At 41.8% G+C, this 27,518-nt stretch overlaps 1 protein-coding gene across 2 annotated transcripts; it reads left to right on the top strand.

The window, feature by feature from the left end:
• Positions 1 to 1,105: 1,105 nt before the first annotated feature.
• On the top strand, positions 1,106 to 27,320 carry SHKBP1 (SH3KBP1 binding protein 1). 2 transcript variants are annotated; one of them, XM_419418.8, is made up of 18 exons: positions 1,106 to 1,527; positions 4,727 to 4,780; positions 6,154 to 6,199; positions 7,877 to 7,950; positions 8,656 to 8,714; positions 8,914 to 8,994; positions 9,664 to 9,789; positions 10,988 to 11,078; positions 12,184 to 12,374; positions 17,226 to 17,341; positions 20,292 to 20,379; positions 20,512 to 20,628; positions 22,086 to 22,256; positions 23,270 to 23,425; positions 24,417 to 24,513; positions 25,467 to 25,651; positions 25,754 to 25,892; positions 26,076 to 27,320. In XM_419418.8, the coding sequence occupies exons 1-18, from the start codon at positions 1,454 to 1,456 to the stop codon at positions 26,653 to 26,655; spliced, it is 2,445 nt and encodes an 814-aa protein (XP_419418.4). In that variant the 5' UTR covers positions 1,106 to 1,453; the 3' UTR covers positions 26,656 to 27,320. The 2 variants fall into 2 exon arrangements, with proteins under 2 accessions (XP_419418.4, XP_004935376.1); XM_004935319.5 differs by having other exon boundaries at positions 9,664 to 9,804.
• Positions 27,321 to 27,518: the final 198 nt, after the last annotated feature.

The following is a 27,518-nucleotide window of genomic DNA, read 5'->3' as shown; positions in this document are numbered from 1 at the left end:
TATTTAAGAAGGGGCTGATCTTAAATTTAATGGTGTTTAGGCTCTGTGAGGAGAACTTTATTTAGGAACCTACGTTATTTTTTCCAAAGTGATCCAGGCAAACTGGTCCACAGAAGGATTTATGCGAGCCATGTTTACAGTGCCATTTCTTAAAGATGTGGCCAGCCACAGTGCAATTTATAGACCCTGGTTACCTGAGCTATTAGATTCCCTATAAAACATGATTGAATTAGGCGTGCAGAAAAGCTATCTTTTTGCGAGCAGGCTGAATGAACAGCCACACAAAATGGGCCAAGGCAAACACTGAGGATAGGTGCAAGCCTTACACACCCAGGAAGGTTAAGACCTTTAAGCTCAAGAGGAAACCCAACCTACAGCCACACTGACTGGCATACAGAATGCACGAAGGCCCAGGGCGTGGTGACTGCTGCTTTTAAGTTTTCCCTTCACATCCCCCCCCATAGCTTTTGTAAAATATGAGCATGCTTCAAATCTGTCCCTGCCCTTTTAGGGAAAAAAAATAATAATAATATAAATAGGGGGTGGATTCTTGCAGCTGGTTTTCAATCTCCCGGCAAATTTCACTGAAAATACATTAAAATAGCAGCTTGTATTGAAACTTGGTGTTTGATCATAGGAGTTAATTAATGAAGCTCACTCTCACAGCTTTAAACCACAACTTTATTGCTTCCTCTGCTAACCACAGCAGAGCTTATTTCTTCCCCATATTTCCTCCACTTTCTGAGACAGATTCCTTCCTCAAATTGCACTGCGGCCTCAGAGCTGTAGTGTCGACGGTTGTCCCCTTTAAGAAGGGCAGAACTCGATTAACGAGGGCTGGCTGCTGCTCTTGCTTTCCTAGCGTGTTTTTCGAGGGGTTTGTTTCGTGTTTCTGCGCATTTTACTTGTTATTTGTTTGTTCGTTTGTTTTTAAACACTGAAGCCAAGAATTCCGCCTTCTCGGCTCCTTCCCCTCAGACCATGACGCCGCAGCCGGGGCGGGCGAGTGGGGAAGGGCAACACAGCGCCGGGCTGGGCTGTACCGCCCGGCCGTGAGGCGGCTCCGCAGCCGCCCCGCCCCGCTCACCTGCGCGGCCCAGCCCCCGACCTGCCCCCAGCAAGCGCGGGGACAGCTGCCGGTTCGCAGCCTGCTCGGTTCCGCCATCGGTTCGCGGCGCTTCGGCCCGCCCCGACCCCTCCCCGAGCGCTGCCGTGTTGCCATGGCACGTTCCGCTCGGCCCGAGGAGGTGGCGCGGCCTGCCGGGGCCTGAGCGGCGGGAAGCCCGTGGGCCGAACCCGGGCGGACGCGGAGCCTGCCCTGGCCGCAGCGCCCTGCTCGGGGCCGCCGTCCCCCTACCCCCCGCCGCCCCCCGCTCCGCCGCCGCGCCCCGACCCCGAGGTTCCGGCGGCGGGCGGCGGCGGCGGGCGCCGGCTGGAGCAGGCGGCGGGGAAGATGGCGGGGAACGGCGGAGGCTTCGCTGGCGCCGGGAGCGGGGAGATCGTCCAGCTCAACGTGGGCGGCACCAGGTGAGGTGGGCGGCGGGCAGGCCCGGGGGCGCTCCGGCCAGAGGGGGCGGCGGGGCCGGTGGGGTGGGAGCCCCGTGAGCTGGGCGGGGTGCAGCGGCTGTGCACCCGATACAGGGCTCGCCCAGCAGGGCTGTTGGGCAGTGGGTTCGGGGGCGGCACGGGAAGGGAGGACTGACGCGTTATTGCAGCTCTCGGCCGGAATGGAGAGCTGCGTTATAAAACGTAAACGTACGCTGGAGTTGTGGAAGGTGACGTGCAGGAGTGTTGGTGGACTGGGAGGGAGCTGTAGGCTGGCTGCGGCCAGCATCGGCGTGATAAGTGGTGCAAATGTTTCTGTCAGAATGCGTAGGCATGAAAGCATGTGGATTACGGGAGGTAGTGGAAACTGAAGGAACGTGGCTTCCCGAGTCTGCACGCAATGCAGACCAGCTCTGAATCAGTAGGAATTACTAGTATCCTAAGTATAATACTATTACGTTACTTAGGGCAGACTTGCTCTTAAATAACGTGCCGAAATCTTTTTTAAAGGAGGGTGCTGTAAAACCTGCTGCGGATTCCTTTTGCTGTAATAAGACACTCAGAAGCTGGTTCTGCCATGAGAAGGTGCTTGTGAATTAGTCAGGCAAAACTCATCCATAGTGATGCTGCCAGGTTAACTTTGATGCTGGTTTGGACCAAGTTTCACGTTACCCTGAATAAGGTGCTTCATTGAACTCACTCTCTGGAATTATAGACCAGTTCATTGTTTTTTTTTATCATGAACCGAATCACAGAGATGCTTCAGTCTTATGTTTTTTAATTGTTCTTACTCATATTACTGACTTACTTTATATTTTGTTTTTAATTGAAGAGTTCTAGATTCTAGAACGAGTACATTCTGGATTTAAGGAGCAGGAAATGTGTATGTAGGCATTTACCTTTCAATAAGTAGGCAGTGGGCAATTGTAACAGCCTCTGTAAGGGCTGATGGTCTGGAGAGTACATGGGCAGAGTACACATTTCTTCTTTCCTCTCCCTTAGTTGCTGTGGTCCGTATTAGAAACCTGAGACTCTTATTTTTGTTTGGAAAGCTGTCTGATGTGAGTGATTTAGTACAGAGACCCAGCTGAGCAGAGTTCCTGTGTTTTGACTTGAGATTCCCCCTGATCCCAGGGTCTGCCAGAGCCTCTCTGCCGCATGTGGTTGCTGCAACAGCTGCAGTCTCAGCTTCTGTGGATTCCTTAGCCAGGAGTGCAAGCCTCTTGCATGTTAGCAATCACAGAAATTACCATAAAAAGTTTGATGAATTCTCTGACCCTTTGCCTCCCTTTGCTTATAACTCTACAAGCGCAGCAGACTATGAAAATGGCTGTTTTACATTGGACAGTTAAGTGTGTCTGTTTCCATTTGCCTGTGTTATCCTTTGAGATAACAGTAGGCTGCCATGTGCTTCAAATTATTTGAGGATATTGCACACAGTTTACCTAATTTCCCTTTTCTTTGTTCAGAGATCCTGGATGTTTTCATGGTCACATCAGTTTTCCTATTGCTTCAGAATTAATTTAGTATTTCTCATTGAGTATCATAGAAAATGCAGCTAGCTGTGGTTCTACTACATTTTCCGTACCTTTTTCTCTATCTTTTTTTCTCGTGTGTGCCTTTCCAGGAAACTATAAGTCCTTTGAGTCTTTTTATTTCGTTTTCTGGTTCCTTCCCACCCCAAACGCAAAAATAACTGAAAGCTTTAAAGTATCAGACAAGTTAAGTCTGCAGTTTGTGAAGACCTTTAAGAGGGTTAACGGGGGGGAGGGCAGGGTTTGCATCTGTCCCCTTTGTCACAAGTGATGTCTGGATTAATCCCAGATATAATTAATGCAGGGGATTGCTTTCTATCGTGCATGGTTAAATGAACCATGGATTGCTTTCAGTTATGCACATATTGTAACATGGTTAAATGAATTGTACCCTACTCTGGAAACAGGGAAGGGCAGTGCTGCAGTGATTAAAAACTGTGCCCTAGCAAATCCACAAGTGAGAAACTATACTTAGAAGTCACTTTCCGTTTAAATAGCGAACCGTTTTTATTCCCTTTTGTTCTTTCGTACAAAGGACTTTGTGCATGTTTGTACTTAGAATGCTGATACTGTAGATTTTGTGTTAAGAACAGATTTGTCATTGTTATGCTTGCAGTGAGTAGCTGCACAATCCATGTTCTGTGCAGAATGGATAGCAGTTCCATATAGCGTTTATGTTTCTCACTCTTAAACAATATAAAGTAATGCTTTTTGTTTACTTTTTTTTTTCCCAAGGAAACTAGAAAATACCAGCAGTGAAAAGTATATAGATTGTGTTTAAGTACTTGTATTCTAAAAATCTTTCGTGACATATTCCTGCACTGTAAAGAAAGTTATGGAATTTTACCTTTGCAATTCCTTGTTAAATTCCTATTAGCAAAGGTGTCACCCAAGGTTTCTTAGTCGTAATGCTACTAAGAGGCTATGGACAGCCAGACAGGTGGTGCTGAGCATTAAGTCATTTTCCAAGCTGCCAGTCCAGTTGTCTTTCTTCATGTTAAATAAAAAAAAAATAGCATAAGGAGTTCATAGGTATTTATTATGTAAAATACTGTCTGGCATAAGTGATGCTATAACTTTTATTATTATTTTGTAATATTGTTATGATTCAGCATAGATATTTTCTTTTAACTACTATTGTGGCACTGTGGGCTCCTAGGAGGGCCCAAGAAGCAAAGCTACATAGAATTAAAATCACTGTAAGATATTAACTTGTTAGTATAAAATATTTACATGAGTCTTACTGTAGTCTTTCGCACCCTTCGACTCCTAAGTGAGGTTAAGATGAAGTTAATGATAAACATGGTGCACTGTTGGTAAACTTACACTTATTTTCTGGGTTTTTGTATATGTGTGCATGTCTGTGGCTTTGTTTATTTTTAAAGCATTGATGTTGACAAAGTATGAGGACCAAAGAATGTTTGGGACAGTGTTACAAATGTGAAAAATGGTACTCTAAGCTTCAAGCTTAGAGACAATCTGTGCAAGGAAACTGCAACCTCTTTGGCTTTGTGTGGGTATGTTTCAGAAGTTTGAGATCTTTACCTGTTTCGTATCAGCCTTGTAGGACATGTCAAAGAATTTGACAAATGAGAATTCCTTCCAATTTTACACCTGATTCTTAACTTGTAACTGTGGTCTCCTAGGTTCAGCACTTCGAGACAAACACTGATGTGGATTCCAGACTCCTTTTTTTCCAGGTATTTGTAAGAGCTAATTTTTTGCCATAGATATTTTTATTCCTTACTGCTTTTTCCACACCACGAGCAATAGGATGGATTCATCTGAAATGAGCTGGTATCCAAAATGCTTCTTCTGTCTTGAATGATGCGCTGGCAGCTTACATGTTCTGAAGAGTTGTCACTCCTCAGATGGACTGTCCTGGAAATATGGGTACAAATCTGTGGGAAAGGGAGATATGACCGATTCTGTTATTATAGTGCCACTTGTGATTTTATTGACCATGCATAGTAGCACCATCTTTATTGTTTCTTGAATTGTTGCTGTTCCAAAAGTCAAGTAGAAGTTTTGTCTTGTGCTACAGGATCTGTTGGATTATTGAGTGTCTTTTGGCTAACATTTATCTCCCTATTGTGACCACTTCTGTAGGATGTGCTGCTTACTGTTACTGTTTGTACTCTAGTGATTCCCTGCTGTAGTCACTGGGATGTACATCTACTATCCCAATTAATTCCAAACACATAAAGGAAAACCTAAGGCTTGCAGTTTTGCTTTTTTGCATTAGATTTTTGTACTGTAGGCTTTCTTTGAAATAAGAGCCTGGCAGCTGGCATGGACAGGCAGCATTACCTGCTTCTGTTAGAAATACTCAGATAAATGGAGCTAGAGAGATGTCTCTGAGATCTTCTCAGAGATGTGGAAGGAGAGGCACAGGAAAGAATTCCTTTGCTGTTCTCCCAGTCTCTCAACACTAAATGTAGAATCTAAGAAGGTTGCTCTGAAAGTCCTCCAGTACTGAAAAATCTCCAAGCTAACTGCCATCCAGTGTCAGTTGGAATTTGTAAATGAAACTGTTGATGTTAGTGAGTTTGCTTTTTGTTTGTAAAGCAAGGTTTTGGGGGTGTTTTCCACTGATTTGGAACAAGATGACTTTGATGGGAGGGAAGGTTTAAAGTAAAACAGCGTAAAAACTCATTCATCCCATTCCTGCCCAGTAAGTCCATGCAGAATGGATTATTTATTTTTCCTTTTTGACTGCTTTTCCTTGGTTGTAACAAACTTTGCAACCCTCTGGGTGCCTCAGAAGAGTTTTCCATCTTTTCAGGCTTGTGTCTGTTCTCTTTAGGAATCTGAGAAGTGGTTGTGCAGGTTTTAGCCTTTCCTTAGGTGTGCGTGCACAGTTACTTTGCTCAGGAGAAACACACTGTGTGGTCTCATCAGCCTTCCTCCCAGCATTTTCCCTTACCTTGGCAGTTTTTCTGTAGCTCAGCTACACTGTTTTAAGAAAATGCAACCTAAAGCACATAAATAGAGCAAGCTGAGGGTAAACTTACCTTGTGTTCACGTTAGCACATTCCTTGGTTATATCTAATGATGATTTCCTTTCTTTTAGTTTGCTGAGTGGGAGAATTTCAACACTGAAGGATGAAACTGGTGCTGTGAGTAATAAATGTATTGATAAATCATTACATTAATGTTGTGCTTTCAGTTAGGTTCTCTCCTAAAGAACATTCACTCCAGGTGCTAACGGTTAAGCTGCCCAAGTCAGCTGTGCTGAAAGCTTGGAAAACGAATGGTCATGTGAATGAAAAACATTCACATCCCTAGACTTTTAAAAACTTGTTTCAGCTTTTGACAGCATTTTCTCAGTCACTGCTGTATTATATAACCCCCAGTGGCTGTGTTGCAGAAGCCTGTACTCGTAGTACTGACTGCACCATCTCTGCTGATGAGTCTGTGACGAGTATTGTTCAGCTGGACTTCTGTTTGTATTTTGATGCTTACCATTTGAATAGGAGGAAAACAGGGGACTTGGAATCACTTGTAAACATCACTGTGTATTTTCCTTGTCTTTTGTTGTAAAGAGCAGAGTTTCAATACAAAGTCTGCCATCATCTCTTTTATAATTTCAAAGTCTGCTTACGGTGGTGTTTGTGCTATTATGATTGGGAGTATTTGATCTGATTTAATTTAGAGAAGACTTAAAATATCAAAAAACAGTGTTTTCTTTTTTCCTGCTTGTCCTGACCAGGACAGAGAAAGATCTTGTAGGTGTAACTATTTGTGTATCATGCTGCCAAAGGCTGGTTGCAAAACTCTCATAAGAATTGGTGACATCTCTGGATTTCTTGGTTCTAATCTTCATTCAGAGATAAAGGGAACAGGAGCAACGTGTGTGTTTTTATGCTCATTCTGCACTGTACAGACAATGCAAATACAGCAACAGTATTTATTTTCTTCAACCGTAAACCTGCTAATTGTTGTATTGCAGAGGGATGGGTAGTTTTCACTAGGTATCTGTTGCACGTGTAATTGAACAATCTTGACGTGGAATTGTAGCTTTGGTTGGCAACTGTAGCAAAATGGCCGTTTCTGTCTGTGTTTATGTTATTCTTGAATTAGAAACTAGTAACAGCAAAGCTGTTTAATAGTGAGACATACCAGTACTTTGCTACAGGTGTAGAGGTAGTTGTAGTAAAAACTCTCTAAGCTTATCTTCAGATCTTAGTAAGTTTACTGAAATTTGAACACATAGTATAACGTCTGAGTACCCATTGGTGTTTTTGGAGTCTCTAGAACTTAACAGGTTTGTGGATGTTTTGGTGGGGTTGGCTTTTTTTAACTGCTTGCAACAGTGTTTGCATATATGTCTTTAAGAACCTGAAATCAGTCAAGGCAGAAAAATAATGAGAACAGAGATGCTGTCTGAAAACTTTGGACAAGGGAGAATGGTTTTAAACTAAGACAGGTGAGATTTAGCTTAGATATTGGGAGGAAGTTTTTCACACAGAGGGTGGTGACACACTGGAACAGGTTGCCCAAGGAGGTTGTGGATGACCCATCCCTGGAGGCATTGAAGGCCAGGCTGGATGTGGCTCTGGGCAGCCTGGTTGAGTGGTTGGCAGCCCTGCACACAGTGGGGGGGGGGGGGGGGCGGGTTGAAACTTGATGATCATTGTGGTTCTTTTCAACCCAGGCCATTATATGATTCTTTGACTTTATGTTTGTGTGTTGACTGCACCATCTTCAACTCCTCTTTCCCACACCTAGCACAAGAAAGCATGTTGACAGTTGCTCCATAATAATGCTTAAAGCACAACAATTTTTCCTTGCAGATATTTATTGATAGAGATCCAACAGCATTTGCCCCCATTTTAAATTTTCTTCGCACAAAGGAGTTAGACTTAAGGTAAGAAATTCCAATTGTTTTAAGTGAAAATTAATTGGCTCGAATGCATTAGCAATTGAACAATTCCCGTATGAAAAGCAGTCTTACTCAGCTGGGTGTCTAATAATAGTCTCAGCTTCCTTATAAGCCTAGGCCCTTGTCTACAGTGGATGTATGTGTAGGTATATGACATGTTGGAGGCAGACACAGTAGCGTTATTTTTTGTTAGTGGATTCTTATAGTATAGACTACTTCTGACAATGCATTTCTCTGCTTCTTTGTCTTTGTGAAAGATTATTAATGTTAAGATCACTTTTAGTTGTATGCAAATATTTATATTCAAGGTAGTTGAAATGGTAAGTCACGGCTTGAAGCAGTGATTGAGCACCTGGTGGGAAGGCAGGGCCAACCCAGGGGAGCTCAGGTGCATGCAGTGCTCCTGAGTGACTGCACCTGGTGGAGCCAGGATCCATCCCTTCCCAGACCTCATTTAAGGGTTGGTAGAGGAGGCAAGGGTTATCTTTCTAGAATCCCTGTATGCCTGAGGCCTTCTAAGAGTAAGCAGACTTTTTCCCTTTGTTTCTGTGTCCGCTGTTGCATTTGGGGTTAACCTCACTTGCTGCAGCCTAGGACTTTGCCTGATGTTATTGCTGTGCTTTCCATTGCATTGTAGTGTTACAAAGCTGTTATCTTACTGTGTCCTTTTTTTGTTTGTTTGTTTGTTAGGGGGGTGAGTATTAATGTTCTCAGACATGAAGCTGAATTCTATGGAATCACTCCTTTAGGTAATTTAATTTAACTTTATTTTCTTGTGAGGTCATTTCATCTTTGTTACTACCATAAGGAATCAATTACAAATCCTTGGTAATTGTAACTATGTGGGTTTTTGAACTTACCAATATAAAAGGTTATTTGAAATTATGTCATGCTTCTTGGGAAGTGAAATCTATGATCAGACTGTTTTTTTTTTTTTTTCCTCCTCAGTTAGGAGACTGCTTCTATGTGAAGAACTGGAACGCTCATCTTGTGGCAGTGTCCTGTTTCATGGCTATTTGCCTCCTCCAGGTACTTTTCTTTTTGCTGTTATGCTGAGCTGCTTATTGCTTCAGTATGTGGGTGCAATTGGCAATCAAACTGTCCAGAAAAAGCTTTCATATGGAAAGGTTAAAGAAAACTGGTTGCATTGAACACAGTTCTGACCGAAAAGTAAGATATCGGTATGCTATATGAAATGATAAATCTAGAGTACTGGAGGAGGGGTGATGTGTTAATACTAAACAAACTGTATTTGGTAGTAGGCCAGAGTAGAGGTTCTTTGAGTACACCTTGGTTAATTGTTATTGGTGGAGAGTGCTCTTCTTTCTAATGACACAGTTGCTTTATATGCCCTGTGTCAGTAGATGACAAATCAACACAAATCAGCTTCCCTTAATGATTAGTACATGTTAGATTTCTACTACTGCAGAGATGAACACATTTTGCGTGTTAACCTGAAGACTGGGTCATAACTTTTGTTCACAAGTTTTCTGGAGATAGTTTCTTAAACTGCTTGTGAATGTCTAATTAGAGAGCAGAAATGTTCTATTTCAGTACAGGGATATGGCCTAATTTTTACAGGTGATGGGTTAGACTTTGGATTAATATAAACAGTTATTCTGAATTTTGAAAACAAATGTTATCTGTTATATTGCTGAAGTTTATGGAATGAGACAAAACATCTCTTTTCTTTTACAGGCATTCCCAGTCGTAAAATAAATAATACTGCTGGGCCACCAACTGATATTAGAACTGGTCAAAACTGCTCTGAGAATGATACTCATGGAGGTGGTGTCCAACCTACACTTGCTGGTACTGGAGAAGGTACAGTCAGGCTAGGTGAGGGATGTCGTCTTTTAAACCAAAAGAAATTGCAGGAAATTGTTGTCATCAGAAAATAATAACTGTGTGGTTATTTTTTGTTCAGTCTGTTGTTCTTTGTTTGCCTGATCTTAAATTGTTGAACAGTTACTTCAAACACTCCTCCCTATTGTAGTATTCAAGGCCCATTGCACAGTCAAGACACTAGACTGAGAACGAAGGCAAGTCAAAGTTCTTCACGCAGCCTTAGTACGGCTGCTTAGATAAATGCCTTACACCATTCTGGAAGCCAGGAGAAAATACTGTCAGGCCAGTGTCTCTTGTCTTTTTTCGGGACTGTGGATCTCCTTGTTCTTGCCCTCATTTCTTTTTCCTGGTATCTCTTTTGCTGCAAGAGTTGGAAGTCTTTAGTATAAAGATAGTATTCAGTTGTTTGACTATATTGAATATTTTCTATATAAAATATTTATAACTGTAAACAAGATGGGATTGAATTGTTCTTTTCCAGCTGTTGGCTTTGTAAGCAAAATTATGCTCTTAGAACTGACATTTCTGTTATAATTATGTAAACTGTAGCAGTGTTAAGGAGATCTTGAGTATGGTAAAGGTTGAATGTTAAACACAAGAAAGATTAAAATAAGCCTCTTTTTGAGTTGCTGCAAATTTAGAAGAGGGCAGCCTTGGGAAAAGGGAGATAGAAGATGCAGTCTTTAGGCCTTTTCTCTATACTATATGAAAACGGAGAGCTAACAAGGAAATAGCATAATAATGATTTTCAGTGCTGTTCAGTGCTTCTGCCAAACTTAATTCAGTTACATATCAGAAATAGGAGTTACTGGTATTCTAAGATACTGTAAATATAATCCGTCTGTAACTGATATAGGGTTGCATCAGCTGTTTGGATGAAACCTTTACAGAAAAAGGGCATTGTTTCTTATTTGGTTACAATCCTCAATTTTTTTTTTTTGCCATATTATTAGATGCTAAGATGAAATGTCTTCCTACTTGGTAAGAACTCTGGTAATTGTAAGGATTGTGAGGGGTATCAACACCTAGAACGTCTGAAATATTTCTTGTAATGTTATTAACAAGGTTTCTTTTGAGTATCTGAGTAGAGAATCCTATCCCATTCTAGATATATTTGCTCATCTTCTCTAATTATCCAGCACTTGACTGACTTTAGATTTATTGTTGTTTTCAGGATTTCCTGTGGACCCACGGAAAGTTCTAATAGTAGCTGGCCATCACAATTGGATAGTAGCTGCCTATGCTCATTTTGCAGTTTGCTACAGGTATGAATGAAGTTACTTGTCAGACTACAGAAATCTAACAAAAATAAAATAACCTTCTTGCTTTCTTAAATCATAGCAGATTTGTCTACCCTGAAATAATGTTAGACTGTATGTGTTCAGCATGATTGTGGTGGACTGAGCAGTGAAACTTATGCTCTAAGAAGTATAATCACATATTTAGACTTTCTTTTAGGCTGTTTGTAACAGTTGTTATTTAAATACTTAGGATAGTTATTAAAAGGCTGCAGCAAAGCACAATTTGTCGTAAGAGAATACTTTTTCTCAAAATACTGCAAAAGTTGTTGAATTGTGTTAATTAGTTTGTGAGAATGTCTTGTTTGCTTGCAAAGACTTATGGATATTGCAGTCCTGCTCTTCAGTTGCTGCACTACAATTTATTCTGCATGCTACGTGGGTAGAACACAGCAATCTGTGGTGCTCCAGGCAGGGTGCAACATTGAAAGTGAAACTATGGGCAAATTATTAGAGATGCTTCTGCTTTATATGTTATCATTTATGTAATTTGAATGCTGAGATTCAGCGTGCTCTGGTTCAGTTGGGAAATACGAAGATAGTTGCCTAAAATAGATCAGGTAAGTTGTGCTCTTTTGGCATCATATTAGTTTTTAAGATGAATGGGCAGATAATTTCCTGAAAATAAAGCTTGTGGTATAGTTTGTTTACCATATATCATAAACAGAAAATGTGACTGAATAGTACAGCTTTATGCCAGAGCATAACTGAGTATCGTGCATGACATCAGTTTCATTTGCCACTGGAAATTAATAAAGTTCTTCAAAGTTCTTATATTCAACTTTAATATATGAACTGACCAAGCTTGTGGCTTGGTCTTGTAACTTATGTATTAGATGTGCTAATATGAGGAAAATACCAGCTCAGGGTTCTAGAAGCTAGTGAAATAATATACATTATCAGATTTAAAGAAAATGTAGCTTTTGTAGAGTATAGTGTTTAATTGGAATGTCAATTGTCATTTTATAGTTTAGCCTCTAAGACCAGATCCATCCACCTTGGGTTAGGTTTAGACAGAGTTGTCTGTTTCTGAATCTTTAACCTCTGTTCCCTGTTACCTTTGCTTTTTTAGAATCAAAGAATCATCTGGATGGCAGCAGGTGTTCACGAGTCCCTATCTTGACTGGACAATTGAGCGAGTAGCTCTCAATGCTAAGGTGGTTGGAGGACCTCATGGAGACAAGGACAAGATGGTTGCAGTTGCCTCAGAGAGTAGCATAATCTTATGGAGCATTCAAGATGGTGGTAGCGGCAGTGAAATTGGTAATTGCTTGTTTTATTTTATTTTTATGTTTAACCAGAAAGTGGTTTGTGAATTTATTTTGGGCTATAGAGAGTAAGCATTTTCAAAAGCTGACAAATCAAGCCTCCTGTTAGAGCACATTAACTTTCTTTTCTGTCATGCTAGAGGAGTCTTTTCTTAAAGTCAAAAAGATGAATTAAAACTAACCTGCTTACTGAAAAGATACTGACTGATGCTTACTGTTCAGTTTTTGTGTGGAGTTGCAAATCAGAGTGAACTGCAATTCCTGTGGAAAGTTTGAATATAGGCCACAGCATAAGGGAATAAAGCTACTAAGGTGGAAAGCTAGATACTGAGGGATTCTGTTCTTTTCTCGCCTTTGCCTTACTAAAGCCATATTTTTTTACACAGATGATGAGAAAATTTCAGGTCTCTGTTAAATATAGTTAATAAATGGCATTTAGAAGAAGCTGGTTTGTTCTTTATATAACTTGACATCTAGGTAAGGAAGATGTACTCTGTACTAACCTAAGCACGCAGGAATTTCTGGTTCATCTCACTGACACTGAAGGACACACAGCTAGGGAGGCTTTGAAACAGCAAGAAGAGATTTTTAGAAGTAAATGTTCCTTGGTATTGATCTGATGGCTGGTCTTGACCCATTGTTGTTCAAATACAGGGCAAGTTTGGGAGGCACTGAAGGGAATAATATTAGGAATTTCCTTTAGCATAATCCTGTTGTTTGGACTGCCACTGTCATTCCAGTAATGCCTGGTGGTTCTGCGCATGGATATTGTTAAGTGTGATGGCAGTTCATTTATGTGAACAGTTCTCTGAAAATGAATGCTGAAATAATTTGATTTAAATGCATCTTCATTATTGAAATAATGAGGATTTAGTTTTCAACAAAATGAAAATGACTAAATTAGTTGACCATGAACCAGCAGTGTGCCCTTGTGGCCAAGAAGGGCAACTGTATCGTGGAAAGTGTGAAAAAGAGCATAATCAGTGGGTCAAGAGAGGTGATCCTGCTCATCTGGAGTACTGTGTGCAGTTCTGGGCTTTCCCAAGACAGATAGGGAGCTACTGGAGAGAGTCCAGTAGAGAGCCACAAAGATGATTAGGGGCCTGGAGCATCTCTCATGAGGAAATTTTGAGAGATCTGAGACTGTTCAGCCTGGAGAGAAAAAGACTGAGACTGGGGGAACTTAGCAATACAAATATCTAAAGGGCAAGAAGATATGGCCAGGCTTTTTTTTGCTGATGCCTGGCAACAGGCCAAGGGACAGTGAGCACAAACTGAAACACAGGAGGTTCCATCTGAACATGAGGAAAAGCTTCTTTGCTTGGAGGGTGGCAGAGCACTGGAACAAGCTGCTCTTGTTCCAGTGAGAGGTTGTGGAGTCTCCTCTGGAGATATTCAGGATCTGCCTAGACACTTTCCTGTGCAACCCGCTCTAAGGAACTTGCTTTAGCAGTAGGAGTGAACTAGATAATCTCCTAAGGTCCCTTCCAACCCCTACGATTCTGTGAAATTTGTATTCTCGTCCACGTGCCTTTAGTTGAAAGACCCTACTTTAAAGGTGATCAGGCAATTTCTAGCTCTCATAAGGTTCTGTTAACTTAAACTATGACTGAAGATGGCAAAAAAAAAAAAAAAGAGGGAAGTAGTTTTGCCAAGCAAACTGTACTGCATTGGAGTGACTTTGTGAAACCAAGGTAGTTCCACTTAGTCTCTCTGGTGGGGGGAAGTCTGGGAGAGTAAGTGCCTATAGGGTTGAATCTTTCATCTGACTAACATTGATCAGAATGTGCTGTTCCTCTTCTGGATAATAGGTCATATTGCTTGGTCTAAAACACCTACAATGTACTTGTATTTAATAATAGCAATAACTTGAAAATAACTGTCTTGTTTTCTTATAGCGGCAAATGCTTACAATCCTTGTTTGTGTTAGAGTACATTGCTATAATCTCGTGAAAGAAACTACTTATCCCAAGCAGTCTTTGTAGCCTGGTAACACCATCCACAGAAAATTGTGTGGACTGGCATCTTTGTGACAGAGCTCTCCCAGAGAGCATTCCTTCCTTTCAATATTACTTACATAAGACACTACTGCTGGATTGCTGCTGTAAGCAGTATTTTACTGAGAGAGACCCTTAAGAGAAGTGCCTGTCATCGCATATAGCATTGTCTCCCCTGTGGATGGTTCTCAAGATTGTTGAGCCTAAGCAGGACTGACACTTCAAATTCCTCCAGATCCTTCAAGCTGTCTTCCTTGATTTCCTTGAACCTCATCCTACTCTAGAGTAATCAATTCTAGTTGTTTCTGTAGATTTTTTTTATTATTGCTCTTCTCACAGTGCCCTGTACTGCTGAATCTTATCTGCATTGAATGATTGTACTGTGCTTTGGAAAACAGTTTAGCATTGTAATTAGAACATAAGTATGTATTGAGTTTCCTGAGGTTCCTTGCTGTGGTGTAACAGAAGACAGCTTCTTGGTTAGGGGTGGCACTGTAAAACTAATTAAGTTTACAATACGATGCTGAAGGTGACAGTTTCCTGGATTGCTTCATTACTGATAGTGAGACATGGTATCACTACTGTGAGCTGGAGTCAAAATGGTAGCTCATGGCTTGGCAACACGTGAATTCTCCATCACAGGAAAAGGTCAAGACGCAGCCCTTGGTGGGTAAAGTGATGTGTGCTGTCTTTTGGGATAGGAAGAGGGTAGTCCTTTTGGATTTCCTGGAACCCAAACAAACCATCAACTCTGACTGCTACCTTGTGACACTGACTAAGGCTCTGACTCTCTGGGCCCGGCCCTCCAGCCAGTTCCTTAGCCAGCCAAGAATATATCTGTCCAAGCCACGATCTGCCAGCTTCTGGAGGAGAATACTGTGGGAGACAGTGTCAAAGGCTTTACTGAAGTCTACGTAGACCACATCAACAGCCTTTCCCTCATCCACTAGATGGGTCACTGGATCATAGAAGGAGATCAGGTTGGTCAAGAAGGACCTGCCCTTCATGAACCCATGCTGGCTAGGCCTGATCTCCCGGTTGTCCCGCACGTGCCGTGTGATCTACCTCGAGACAATCTGCTCCATAATCTTCCCCGGCACCGAGGTCAGGCTAACAGGCCTGTAGTTCCCCGGATTCTCCCCGCAGCCCTTCTTGTAGATGGGAGTCTCATTGGCAAGCCTCTGGTCTTCTGGGACCTCACCCGTCAACAAGGAGCGCTGATAGATGATGGAAAGCAGTTCGGCTATCTCCTCCGCCAGTTCCCTCAGCACTCTCGGGTGAATCTCATCCGGTCCCATGGACTTGTGGCAGTCCAGTTGGAGTAGCAGGTCTCTGACTGTTTCCTCCTGAATCATGGGGGGTTTAGTCTGCTCCCCAGCCAAGGCTGCCAGGTCAGGGAGTAGAGAAACCTGAGGATAACCAGTCTGTCTTTTAAAGACAGATGTAAAGAAGGCATTCAGAACATCTACCTTTTCCTTATCCTCAGTGGTCACATTCCCAGCCTCATCCAGTAGAGAATGGAGATCCTCCCTGGCCCTCCACTTGCTGTTGATATACTTGTAAAAGAGTTTCTTGTTCCCTTTTACCCCAGCAGCCAGGTTGAGTTCAAGCTGGGCTTTAGCCTTTCTGATTTCCTCCCTGCACATCTTAACAACTTCTTTGTATTCTTTCTGGGTTGCCCGTCCCTTCTTCCACAGGAGGTAGATTCTCTTTTTCTCCTGGAGCCTCAAGAATAGTTCCCTATTCATCCACGCCGGTCTTCTGCGCCAGCTCATTTTGCGGCTTAGGGGGACAGCCTGCTCCTGCGCCTTTAAGACTTCCCTCTTAAAGAGCAACCAGCCATCTTGCACCCCTTTACTCTCTAAGAGAGTCCCCAGGGGACTCTCCCTACTAGTCTCCTGAACAATTCAAAGTCTGCCCTCCAGAAGTCCAAGGTAGCAGTTTTGCTGTTCCACCTCCTGCCTCCACCAAGAATCGAGAACTCTACCATGACGTGGTCACTCTGCCCAAGACAGCCCCCAACCTCTACATCTCCCACCAGACCTTCTCTGTTTGTGAACAGCAGGTCTAACGGGGCAGCTCCTCTCATAGGTTCTCTTATCATCTGCATCAAGAAGTTGTCCTCCATACATTCCAGAAACCTCCTAGACTGCTTCTTCTGTGCTGAATTGTATTCCCAGCATATGTCAGGAAAGTTGAAGTTCCCCATGAGGACAAGGGCCGGGGATCGCGCAGCTTCCGCCAGCTGCTCATAGAACAACTCATCTGTCTCTTCATCCTGGTTTGGTGGTCTATAACAGACGCCCACCAGGATGTCTGCCTTGTCGGCTCTTCCCCTGGTCTTAACCCATAAGGATTCAACCTTATTTTCCCCAGTCATAAGTTCAGTAACCTCAATGCACTCTTTAACATAGAGAGCCACTCCACCACCCCTTCTTCCCTGCCTATCCTTCCTGAAAAACTTGTAGCCATCCATTGCAGCACTCCAATCATGGGAGTGGTCCCACCACGTTTCTGTAATGGCAACTAGGTCATAGCTTGCCTGCTGCACAATGGCTTCTAACTCTTCTTGTTTGTTGCCCATGCTGCGTGCATTGGTATAGACACACTTTAGCTGGTCCTCTCTCCTCACCCCTAATCCTCTTATCGCTCCCCCAGGCTCACCTCTAGCAGGCTGGGTTTTATCCCCTTCCCCCCTCATGTCTAGTTTAAAGACCTCTCTACTAGTCCTGCCAGCTCCTGGGCAAGGAGGAAAAGAAAAAACATGATAATACTGGAAAGATTCTGTTATTTTTTCTCTTTACTTTGCATGAGCTTCATAGATCTGTTTTTTTTGTTTTTTTTTATAGGGGTGTTCAGCCTTGGAGTCCCTGTAGATGCTCTCTTCTTCATCGGCAACCAGTTGGTGGCTACAAGTCATACAGGGAAAGTAGGAGTGTGGAATGCTGTGACTCAGCACTGGCAGGTGTGTTCTGTTTGATTCCCTGAATCAATTATAATAATTTACGTCTTTCTAGTAAAAAGAATTAAAAAACCTAAAAGCAAGTGTGAAATGCTCAGCATGGGGTGATGTTTGGTGATACTACCAAGCGTGATTTTTAGATGTTCAGATAAAAGGACCTGGTAAGCTTGGAAGTAGTAAATGTCATCTGTGTGTACATTTGAACATTTTGTACACTTGAAAAAGAAAACAAAAAAACCCCCACCAGAATTATAAGGAACTTCTGGGAATGCATGTAGGTAATTCCTGCACCTTTGGAAACAGAAAGGAAACATTAAAAAAGAGTGATCTCTTGAGGGGGGGACTCTTCTTTGGTAGAATTATACATGGAGCCTTAACAATATTTGTCTTGCATTTGAATGCTTTTGGCTGCACTGACTTCATTCATTTTGTCAGAATGCACATTAAATAGAAAGTCTGTATGAATCTGAGAACAGATTCTGAGCGTTCATGTGACTAGCGAAGCTTGTAATGTGGCTGGATCTGCATCTTTCAGGTACAAAACCTGGGTGCAAAAAAACCTGAAAAATTGCCTTGCAAATCTCAAAAGGCAGAACTGACCTGAGGCTGTCTCCTGTGTCTGCTGCCATGTTTGCTGGCTAAGTTCTGATTCAACTCTTATGTGGCAGTACTGCTAATATATAACAGATAATAAGGATAGGTTAGCTCTGCTTCTGCAGTGCAGATGGATGAACACATTCATCAAGACCAAGGTTAGTCTGGAATTAAACAAAACATTTAAATTACTGTTGATGTCTTGCAAGAAAGTTTAATGGTATGTGACAAACTGGCATTTGGCAGGATTTATTAAAAGAGTGAGTTGTAAGGAATAAAATGATATGGCATTAATGTATCTATCTTTTAGACTTGATATCGTACGTGCTGAAGGAGAAATGTTTAGAATAGTGCACCAATGCCCCATTCAGACCAAGACCTTTGTTTCCTTTCAGATTGTCTTTTCCAGTGCCTTTCTACATCCCTTCAGAATTGCCTTTTTTCAGTTCTAGTTCAAGGAAACTTAGTTTTTTACAAAGCTATCCTTCATTACACTGCTATTTTTGTGTTTGAGGTAATTTACCCTGAGGATGCGACTCTGACCTCTGTCTGTAATTTGTTCTGGCATCTTCTCAACTTGGAGATCTGAGCAGATCAGTTGAGGTGCTTTCCCTAGTGCTTCTTCCTCTGGCAGTGTTACAGTAGCACGCAACAAGAAGAGGTTTTGATTGCTGGAGACATTAGTAATGAAATACTTGACATAGGAGAGCTTAAGAAGGCAGAATATTAACTGTTATAGAATAGGAGATAGCAGGTAAAGCAGTTGGATTTGACAGACAACTTGGACTGCAAAATGAGGATTCTCACTGGCTATGTTTTTACCAACTACTGATGTATGCTGGTGCTCTATTTCCCTAATAAATAGGAAATAGTTCACATCATAGCAGGTGCAATTTCTGAATCACCTCTGATGTTCCTATCTCAGCTGTAGAAGAAAGGGGCTTTCTTTGTGTTCTCTGATCTCTCTGACCGGGTCAGTCATAGTGCTGTTGGCAGCATTGTGGGTCCACTTGTTCAGACGTCTCCTTGCAGTTGTTAATCCGTTCTTCAAAGCTGTGAGTAATGTGGTGCATCTGTTAATGGCTTCTTTCCACCTTCATTGCTCTTGTAAACGTTTGCAGGTGGGAAAGCTTCCTTACATACTTTCGATCCAAAGAACTGTGGAGCATGTTACACTTTCACTATAAACTCTTAGATGCTGAGACTTTGCTTTTTTTTTTTCTCCTGCCTTTTTGCTCTTGTCCTGCTGCTTTAAATTAGTATAAAAAAATGAGATCTTGCAGGGCAAGGCATTTTAATTTTTTCTTATTTTTTTCTTATTTATGGAGATCTTAGCCTTTAGCAGATATATGGAGGCTAGCAAGATGATACAAGAACTGCAGATAGAGAAAATCTTGAAGTTTTTTCTGCCCAGCAGTTTCTAACAGAGTTGTTAGGGGAAAAAAGGATAGACAGAGCATGAAGTACACTCATTTTGTATGTTTGGTGGGTCTGACATGCGGAATTAAACTCTGTAACCCAGTTAGGTTACAGTCAGTCTCTATTCTTTGAGTCTCATCTATATATGCACAACAACTCTGATTGATAATCATACTCAACACCTCATCCCCCACCTGTATAGAGATTTCCTTTTGTACAGTATAAGATTGCCCATAAAGAATCTTATATGGGCTTAGTCCTTCTTTGGTTTGGGGTTTAGTCTGAATTGTCAGAAGTGCCAAAGGCAGTGTCTGTGGCCAGAGAATCCAAGCCTCTTGGCCAAGTTTTACCATCTGTAATTTGGTCAGGTGAATCATTTTTCCACCTATCCACTTGACTGCAGTCTATACGGTGTGTGCAATTGCCAATCAGTTCCCAATACTGTCCTTATTTGTTGGTCCATCTTGGCAAAAAAAATGTGGGCCTCGATCTGATGAGATTGCTACAGGAACCCCGAATCTTGGAATTATTTCATGTACCAGTGTTTTCATGACCTCTCAAGCCTTATTTGTCCTACAAGGAAATACCTCTGGCCATCCCAAAAAGGTATCAGTACCAACATACAGTGATACCCCCTTTCCTTGGGAGTTCTGAGAAATCAATTTGCCACTGTTGCCCTGGAAGGTTCCCTTTCCAAATAGACCTTGTATGACTCCTGCTGTTATTGCCACAGAAATCCACGTTGTCATTTAGCAAAACGCTTTTTTAGAGAAGCCACTAAAGCATCTACCAGTGTTACTTAAATAAAGCTATTGTATGTGAGAGTGTGCACAACAGCTTCATACCTGTTCTTGGGTATTCTTCAACAAAACATACTAAAAAAAAGTGAAAACTGAGGAAGTAGCAATCTGACTTGATTTGTTTCTTCTATTTGCAATAGGTCCAGGATGTCGTTCCTATCACAAGCTACGATACTGCTGGGTCTTTTCTGCTGCTGGGCTGTAACAATGGCTCTATCTATTATATAGGTAAGAAAGAGGGAAGGGAGAAATAAAAATACAGTGGTACTGAGCAGCTTTTTTCCTGAACTCTTCAGTTAGGCTATGTCACATCAAGCAACTGTCTATTCAGAGGAATAAATAAACGTTTTTTTCGTGCAGACATGCAGAAGTTCCCATTGCGGATGAAGGACAATGATCTTCTAGTGACAGAATTGTACCATGACTCCTCCAATGACGCTATAACAGCGCTCAGTGTCTACCTCACGCCTAAAACAAGTCAGTATTGTATTGTAGTTCCTTAAGCAACACCGTTTCTTCAGTGTTACAGATTTTTTTTTTTCCAGTTGGACTTTGTATTGCTGCTAGCAGGGCAAAAGTAGACGCATGTACATAAACAATTAATGTTTCTTCTTTAGTCACCATCAAATTAATTATGATCTCTGAGTGTGACTATGCCTCAAATATTGTAGTTCACTTTTGGGCCCCTCAGAGTACAAAGGATATTGAGTTGCTGGAGTGTGTACAGAGGAGAACAAAGAAGTTGGTGAAGGACCAGAAAACAAGAGTTATGAGATGTAGCTGAGGGAACTGAGGCTGTTTAGTCTTTAGAAGGGGGAATGAGGGGAGGTCTCATTGTTCTGGAAGTGCCTTAAAAGAGGTTTCAGCGAGGAGAGCGTTGATCTCTTTTCTCAGATGACAAGTGATAGGACATAAGGAAACTATCTCAAATTCTGCCAGGAGAGGTTTAGATTGGATATTAGGAAGAAATTATTCCTGGAGAGGGCAGCCAAGCATTGGAACGGGCTGCCCAGGGAGTGGTAGTGTCCTTGTCCTTGAAGGTATTCAAGGGACATGTGGATGTCAACTAAGGGGTGTAGTTTAGTTACAGGGTTTGGTAGGTCAGGTTGACAGCTAGACTTAAAGATCTTTAAGGTCTTTTCTAACCCAGATGATTCTATGAAATAGGTACATATGCAATTGCATACATGTATATACATGTGTATGCATGTTATTATATGTTAATGTGTATATATGTACATGTGATGCATTGTATAGTAACACTTCTGCATAATGTACCTCTAAACCTTTTGCACAGGATATACACTTACATTATAAATTGTGGTCACTGAAATACTTTGTGCTGAATTCTGAGCAGGGCAGAAACACAGCCTTACCATTCTAACCTTCTCACTACCAATACACTAAAAATATTTTCATATTCAGCTGAGTGATGTTCAGCTATTGTGTCTATGCACTCTTTTGTAATCACAGTACAGCTGTTTTTTAAATGAAGGGGAAAAACAAAAGAACTTGAAAAAAAATATTTACTTGTATATCTGTATTGATATCATAGTGACCTTTTTAGCTATAGTCCTTCCTGTTCTTGCCTTGCTGTCCTTCCATTTGCCACCTGCTAAGGCAGAAGTAAACAGTATGTGGCACATATTGACCACGTCACTGTGAGAAGTGCCACGATATCCTCCTAGAATGTAGAACAAGATCTTCAAATGACTTTATCTTTCCCTTCACCTCCAGAAGGGAGGGGAGAGGATGGGGAAAGAGGACTGCTACTAAGACAGTTTTGAAGTGTGCATTGTGGAACTGAAAAAATTCAAGTAGAAAAACGTCCTCTCTGACCACAGGAAAATATTGAGTAAAGAGTGTTTAAAATAAGTATTTTCCTTACTTTGGAAACTTGGAGAAAGGAACAACTGTGTTCTTGCTTGCTGTAGGTGTAAGCGGCAATTGGATTGAGATAGCGTATGGTACCAGCTCTGGAGCAGTGAGGGTGATTGTACAGCACCCTGAAACAGTTGGATCTGGGCCTCAGCTCTTTCAGACTTTCACAGTTCATCGAAGTCCTGTTACCAAGATCATGCTCTCAGAGAAACACCTTGTGTCAGGTAACTTTTTTTGTTGTGCACAAGCCAGCATTGGTGGATCTCCCTGTTTCTGCCCACTGAAGTCTTCGTATGCATTACTTCTTAACTTCTTTGTTCCCATGCATGGTATAAGTGAGTTGGATAGATTTCTGGGGGTTTGATTTGCTTAGATTCTCTTTTCTAAAGTGAACATTCCTCAAAGGCTTTAGCATTTAAAATGGCTTAGGCTTTATTTGACCTAGAACAGCTAACTATTCCTTTTATTCCAGTGTTGCCATTTGTAGAAATAAAAGGGTTTGCAAACAGATGTTTCGCTGCTAAGTCCTTCTGTTGTGGGCAAATCCCTTAGGATTTGTCTTGCTTTAGCAACTTTTCAGGAGCTTTTTAAGTGGCAGCAAAATGTGTACCATCCCCTCTTGGATCATAGAAAAAGCCTTCCTATGACTTCAGAGTGTTCTGTCTCATCTTCTCTCAGCCACCTCCTGGTGTCTTTTATGCTGCCCTATTTTACACTCGGGAAGACATTTCTTTCTTCCAGAGAGAAGTTAATCTGGAAGAATTTGTTTCACTCAAAGTCCAGCAACCAGGATATGGCAAGGGACTGATCTACTTTCATTCAAAACCCTCAGTGCCAGGGAAAGGCACATCTGTATGTAAAAAGATGATTAACTGATGACAGAAGAAGCATTCTTGTATGATGAGGGTTCTGCTGCCTGGTTGTTCTCATGACATGTCTTGTCCTAACACCTGCACAGAAGGTTGTGTAGGCTACTGGTGCTGACCCAGTCGGACCCTAATGTCTGTCAGTCATTTGTTCCATCTCCCTTTTTTTTTTCCGATTTTCTGGGGGTTGAAACAAAACTTAAGAGAGAACAGGATGTTCACAACAATTTGTACGTTGTTAAATAATTGTTTGGTGTTGCTAGATGACTGACTCCTGTTTGGTCACTCAATCTTGAGAAACTATAATATAGATAATATTGAAGATGTTTAAGTTGTCATCCCTTGTTATTGTACACCTTTTTCCTTTCTAGTTTGTGCAGATAACAACCATGTACGGACATGGACTGTGACTCGGTTCCGGGGCATGATTTCAACTCAGCCAGGCTCAACACCTCTTGCATCATTCAAAATCTTATCCCTGGAGGAAGCAGAGAGTCATGGCAGTTACTGTTCTGGAAATGACATCGGTAGGATACATCTCCTACAATTTGATGCGCTGAGGCTGTACTTTAACTGGTCTCATGAAGGTTTAACAGAGGCTATAACATGCTTGTCAGCTGATGAGCGTATGCTGTTCTATACTGCAATTCCCTTGAAATGGTGGTGGGAATCAGTGATACTTACCTGGAAACATTTACCATTTAGGCTGTATAGAGTGAGGGCACTTATAGCACTTACTTTACTATAGGAAAAAGGAGAAAAAACTTTATCATAAATGCTGTACCTTTTCCTTGGGCAAACTCATGTAGCGTTTCACTTTTAATGAAGGAATGGCAGCACAGGAGAATATATTCAAAGTGGATGAATGGAGCAAGGTTTGAGTTAGTTGCAACAGTTCACTGATCATTTGGTTTTGAATGATGAACACGTAAAAAATTCTGAAGTTGTTGTACAGTTTACTGAAGTTCCAAAACAGCACTGGCAAATGATGGAAGCATATTACTATAGCAAGATATTCAAGGTATGCATGTTGCTAAATGTGGGTAGCTGGGTAGTCTAGATTCCTTTGTGGTTAGAGTCTTGCAAATGAACCTTAGATGAAAAGGATGCTGTGTGAACGCAGGGAGAGGTTACAAGAAATATAATCAGGCCTTCAGACATCTAGAAGCTGCAAAATAAGGAAGTACTTAACTGTGGCAACCTAATGTAGGGTTTTGTACTGACGTGGTAATTTCTACAGGAACATATGGGAAGCTCAAGAATTGATGTCCTTTAAAACAAATGAACAGAAAACACTTGAATGATTTGTACTCGCAAAGTCTACTCCTGGATAGCTTTTTCTAACTACTGGTTATCAACTATTGGTTATCTTTAGTTCCCTGGGCCTGATGCTTCAAAATTCCAATAATTGTACTAATATGTGATTGGGTCTTCATGGCTATGTGGGGAAGAGGATGTGGGAGTTGAAACTATGAAAATGTTGAAAAAGTGATTTTCTTTTTAATTTTTTTTCTCTAGGACCCTTTGGTGAACGTGATGATCAACAGGTGTTTATTCAGAAAGTTGTTCCCATCACTAATAAGCTCTTTGTAAGGCTGTCTTCAACTGGGAAAAGGTATGTCCATGTTCAGGGTTTTAAGTGGGAAAGAAACAGTACTCCTCAAGTGTCTGAGACTCCTATCCCATGGAGATGCCTGCAGTTGCATTTAGCTAACTTCTCATGTGCTTGACAGCTTTGGCTGCATTCTGTTCTGTGTGTTTATGACAAAGCTTTGTACTTAATGATCTGAACCTAAAAACCACGTGGCATTTTGAAAAATGTAGTTTCATAGATACGCATTGTGATGGCTTACCTGCTGAGTTCACAAAAGAAATATTTGTGAGCCTATACAGAATCTGTTTGTCTCCTCCACGGTACCAAGGTAACGCTATATTTCAAAAACTAATGCTGAAGTTGTAGGTGGTAGGGATTATGCTGCTCAAGAAGGCAAACATTCTCTCTTCCTTTGCAGTTGTCTTTGAATATATGAGAATATGTAAGTACCTTCAGAAATGAGTGGTTGTCTTTTAGATCATGTATACAATTATTTATTTAGGCTTGACTGCATCATACTCTACTACACTGCAGCAGATGAAAAGCTTTGGTTTTTTTCTTGTTAGACTAGGAAGATAGCAGGAGATCAGAAAAGATGGTGCATCTCAGTTCTGAATTTCTTATTATTGTTACATCTCTTTCTTGCCTAATAACTTTAAATCTGGGAGAAAGCACTGATGCTTTAAGACTCTTGGCAGCTGAATTGAGGAAAGGAGCCTTGTAGATTACTGGTGTGCTTTTTTACTTCTCGCAGTTTTGTTTGCATTGGAGACTTTTGTTAAATTTCTTATTTTGGAATTTATTCTGTAAAAAGCTTAATACAAGGGTCTGTTTAGAAAAAAAAAAATCAGCAAAAAAAATCAGATTGCAAAGAACATATGAAGTTCTGATGTGGAGTCTGGCTTAATTCCTATTGCTACCCACATAATATTCTAAAATAATGGGGGAAGTGTTTTTGTTTTTTCTTCCTGTAGAATCTGTGAGATCCAAGCAGTAGATTGCACTACCATCTCCTCTTTTACTGTCCGGGAATGTGAAGGATCCAGCAGAATGGGCTCCCGACCCCGCCGTTACCTCTTCACCGGACATGCAAATGGCAGCATCCAGATGTGGGACCTGACCACAGCAATGGACATGGTTAACAAGAGTGAAGACAAAGGTAAGTAAGTTGTGTTATGCCAGGTTTGCTGTTACTTTTTCTGTTATCACTTGTATGTGATTAATGCAAATGGGCTCCAGCACTAAGAACCATCTCTTTCAGATGTTGGTGGCCCTACAGAGGAAGAGCTGCTGAAGTTGCTTGACCAGTGTGACCTGAGTACATCACGCTGTGCCACACCCAACATCAGTCCTGCCACCTCGGTAGTTCAGCCAAACCGGCTGCGGGAATCTAATTCCAGGTTGGTCATAGAGTGACAGCAAAGGTTTTACCCTTCAGGTAGCTGAGGGCAGGTTTGGTGTCCTGAGTGCTGCATGAACCCATGCTGTAATTATTGTAAATGTTGTCAGTCTAATATCTGCTTATTTGTCATTGTTCTTATACTGTTTTCTTGTTCTTGTTGTTCTTTCTTGGTTTTTGGAAGCCTCCAACTGCAACACCACGAAACTATCTACGAAACAGCTACGTATGGTTCTATGCGGCCATACAGAGAAAGCCCCCTGCTGGCAAGAGCAAGGAGGACGGAGAGCTTTCACAGTTACCGGGACTTCCAGGCTTTCAACTTATCCAGCAAAAGCCCAGTAGAAAAGGCAGCCCCTGTAAATGGGAATTCAAGCCAGACAGAGGGCAGGAAGTCAACGGCTGAAGGCAGTGCAGCTGAGAAGGCAGTCCTGACAGCAGCACTTGAAGTGCGAGGCACTGGTCTGACAGATGCAGGTGGGTGTTGCAGTACAGAAGTTCACAGGCTGCCGGAGAGTTCTCTGGATCCCAAAAGAAGAGGACCAGAAGAGGAGGGTGAAGCCAAAGGAGAAAGCAAAAAGAAAACAGGGTTTGAAGGAGCTGGTTTCCTGGGAAGGAAGAAAGTGCCTCATCTGGTTTCTGCACCAGTGCTTGCTGAAGGTGGGCCTGAGTTACCTGGTGCGGCTTCTCCATCACCTACAAAGACAGCTGCTTCACCACGCCATCGGAAGAATGATTCATCTTGCCAAGACTATGGCTTGTGAAAATGTGACTGGTGGCAAAGATGAGGTGGAGGTGCCCTCTGGCTGCTAGCAAATATAACACTGCATGTTGTGGGTTTCTTCTTGAATGAGATTTTGTTGCAATAACCTGAATGAAAATTGTAAGGAGGCAGGTTAGGAGGAAGTACCTGGCTGCTGCCAAACTTGGGAAGAGGCATTCACATCAGTGTGTGGCTTTATGTAATGCTCCAAAATGTAGTGCGGTACTTGGTCCAAAATGTTGTTGTGCATTCTTGAGTAAACATGGTCAGGCATGTGCTATGTTGTGGTAATGTTGGAAGGGGGAGGGAGGGTGCTAGAGAAATACCTGGTTGCGTGGTGGAAGACTCCTTTTAGACATGGTCACACACAGGTCAGTAGAGCTGCTGCTGTCTTGGCTGGATTCTGACTAATTTGCAGGGCTGCCTCTGTAGTCTTGTTTTCTGAATGGGATCCTCACTCTGTATGCTGCTGTCTGAAGGCTGAAATGTATTGTCCAGGTAAAGGAGGAAGCTATTTAAAATAGCATATTATATTGCCTCTTTGTCCTAATAAATTGTAAGAAAAATGTTGCTTGTGCTTTCTGAAAATGTATGGTATCAGATGATGGGTTTTGCTGACTGTGACTGAGAGCATACATAAAAATATGCTTGGTAAAATACACTGAACTGGCAGCCTCCTGAGAGCTTCCTTGTCACTTCCGCAGGAGAAAGAACAGAGATGAATATGGGAGTAGGTCTACTGTCACGGTGTAATAATTCTCAATTACAAGTGCTTTGACATGATATTTCCTACCTGTGTTCTGCTGGCTGCTTGATGTTTGCTACTGGGTTTGTTGTGGGTGGTGAACAAATTATATTGCATGT

This window comes from Gallus gallus, chromosome 3 (assembly GCF_016699485.2).
Source record: "Gallus gallus isolate bGalGal1 chromosome 3, bGalGal1.mat.broiler.GRCg7b, whole genome shotgun sequence".
NCBI classification, from domain to species: domain Eukaryota; kingdom Metazoa; phylum Chordata; class Aves; order Galliformes; family Phasianidae; genus Gallus; species Gallus gallus.
Note: the sequence above shows the minus strand (reverse complement) of the source record. Positions and strands in the feature narration are given on the sequence as shown.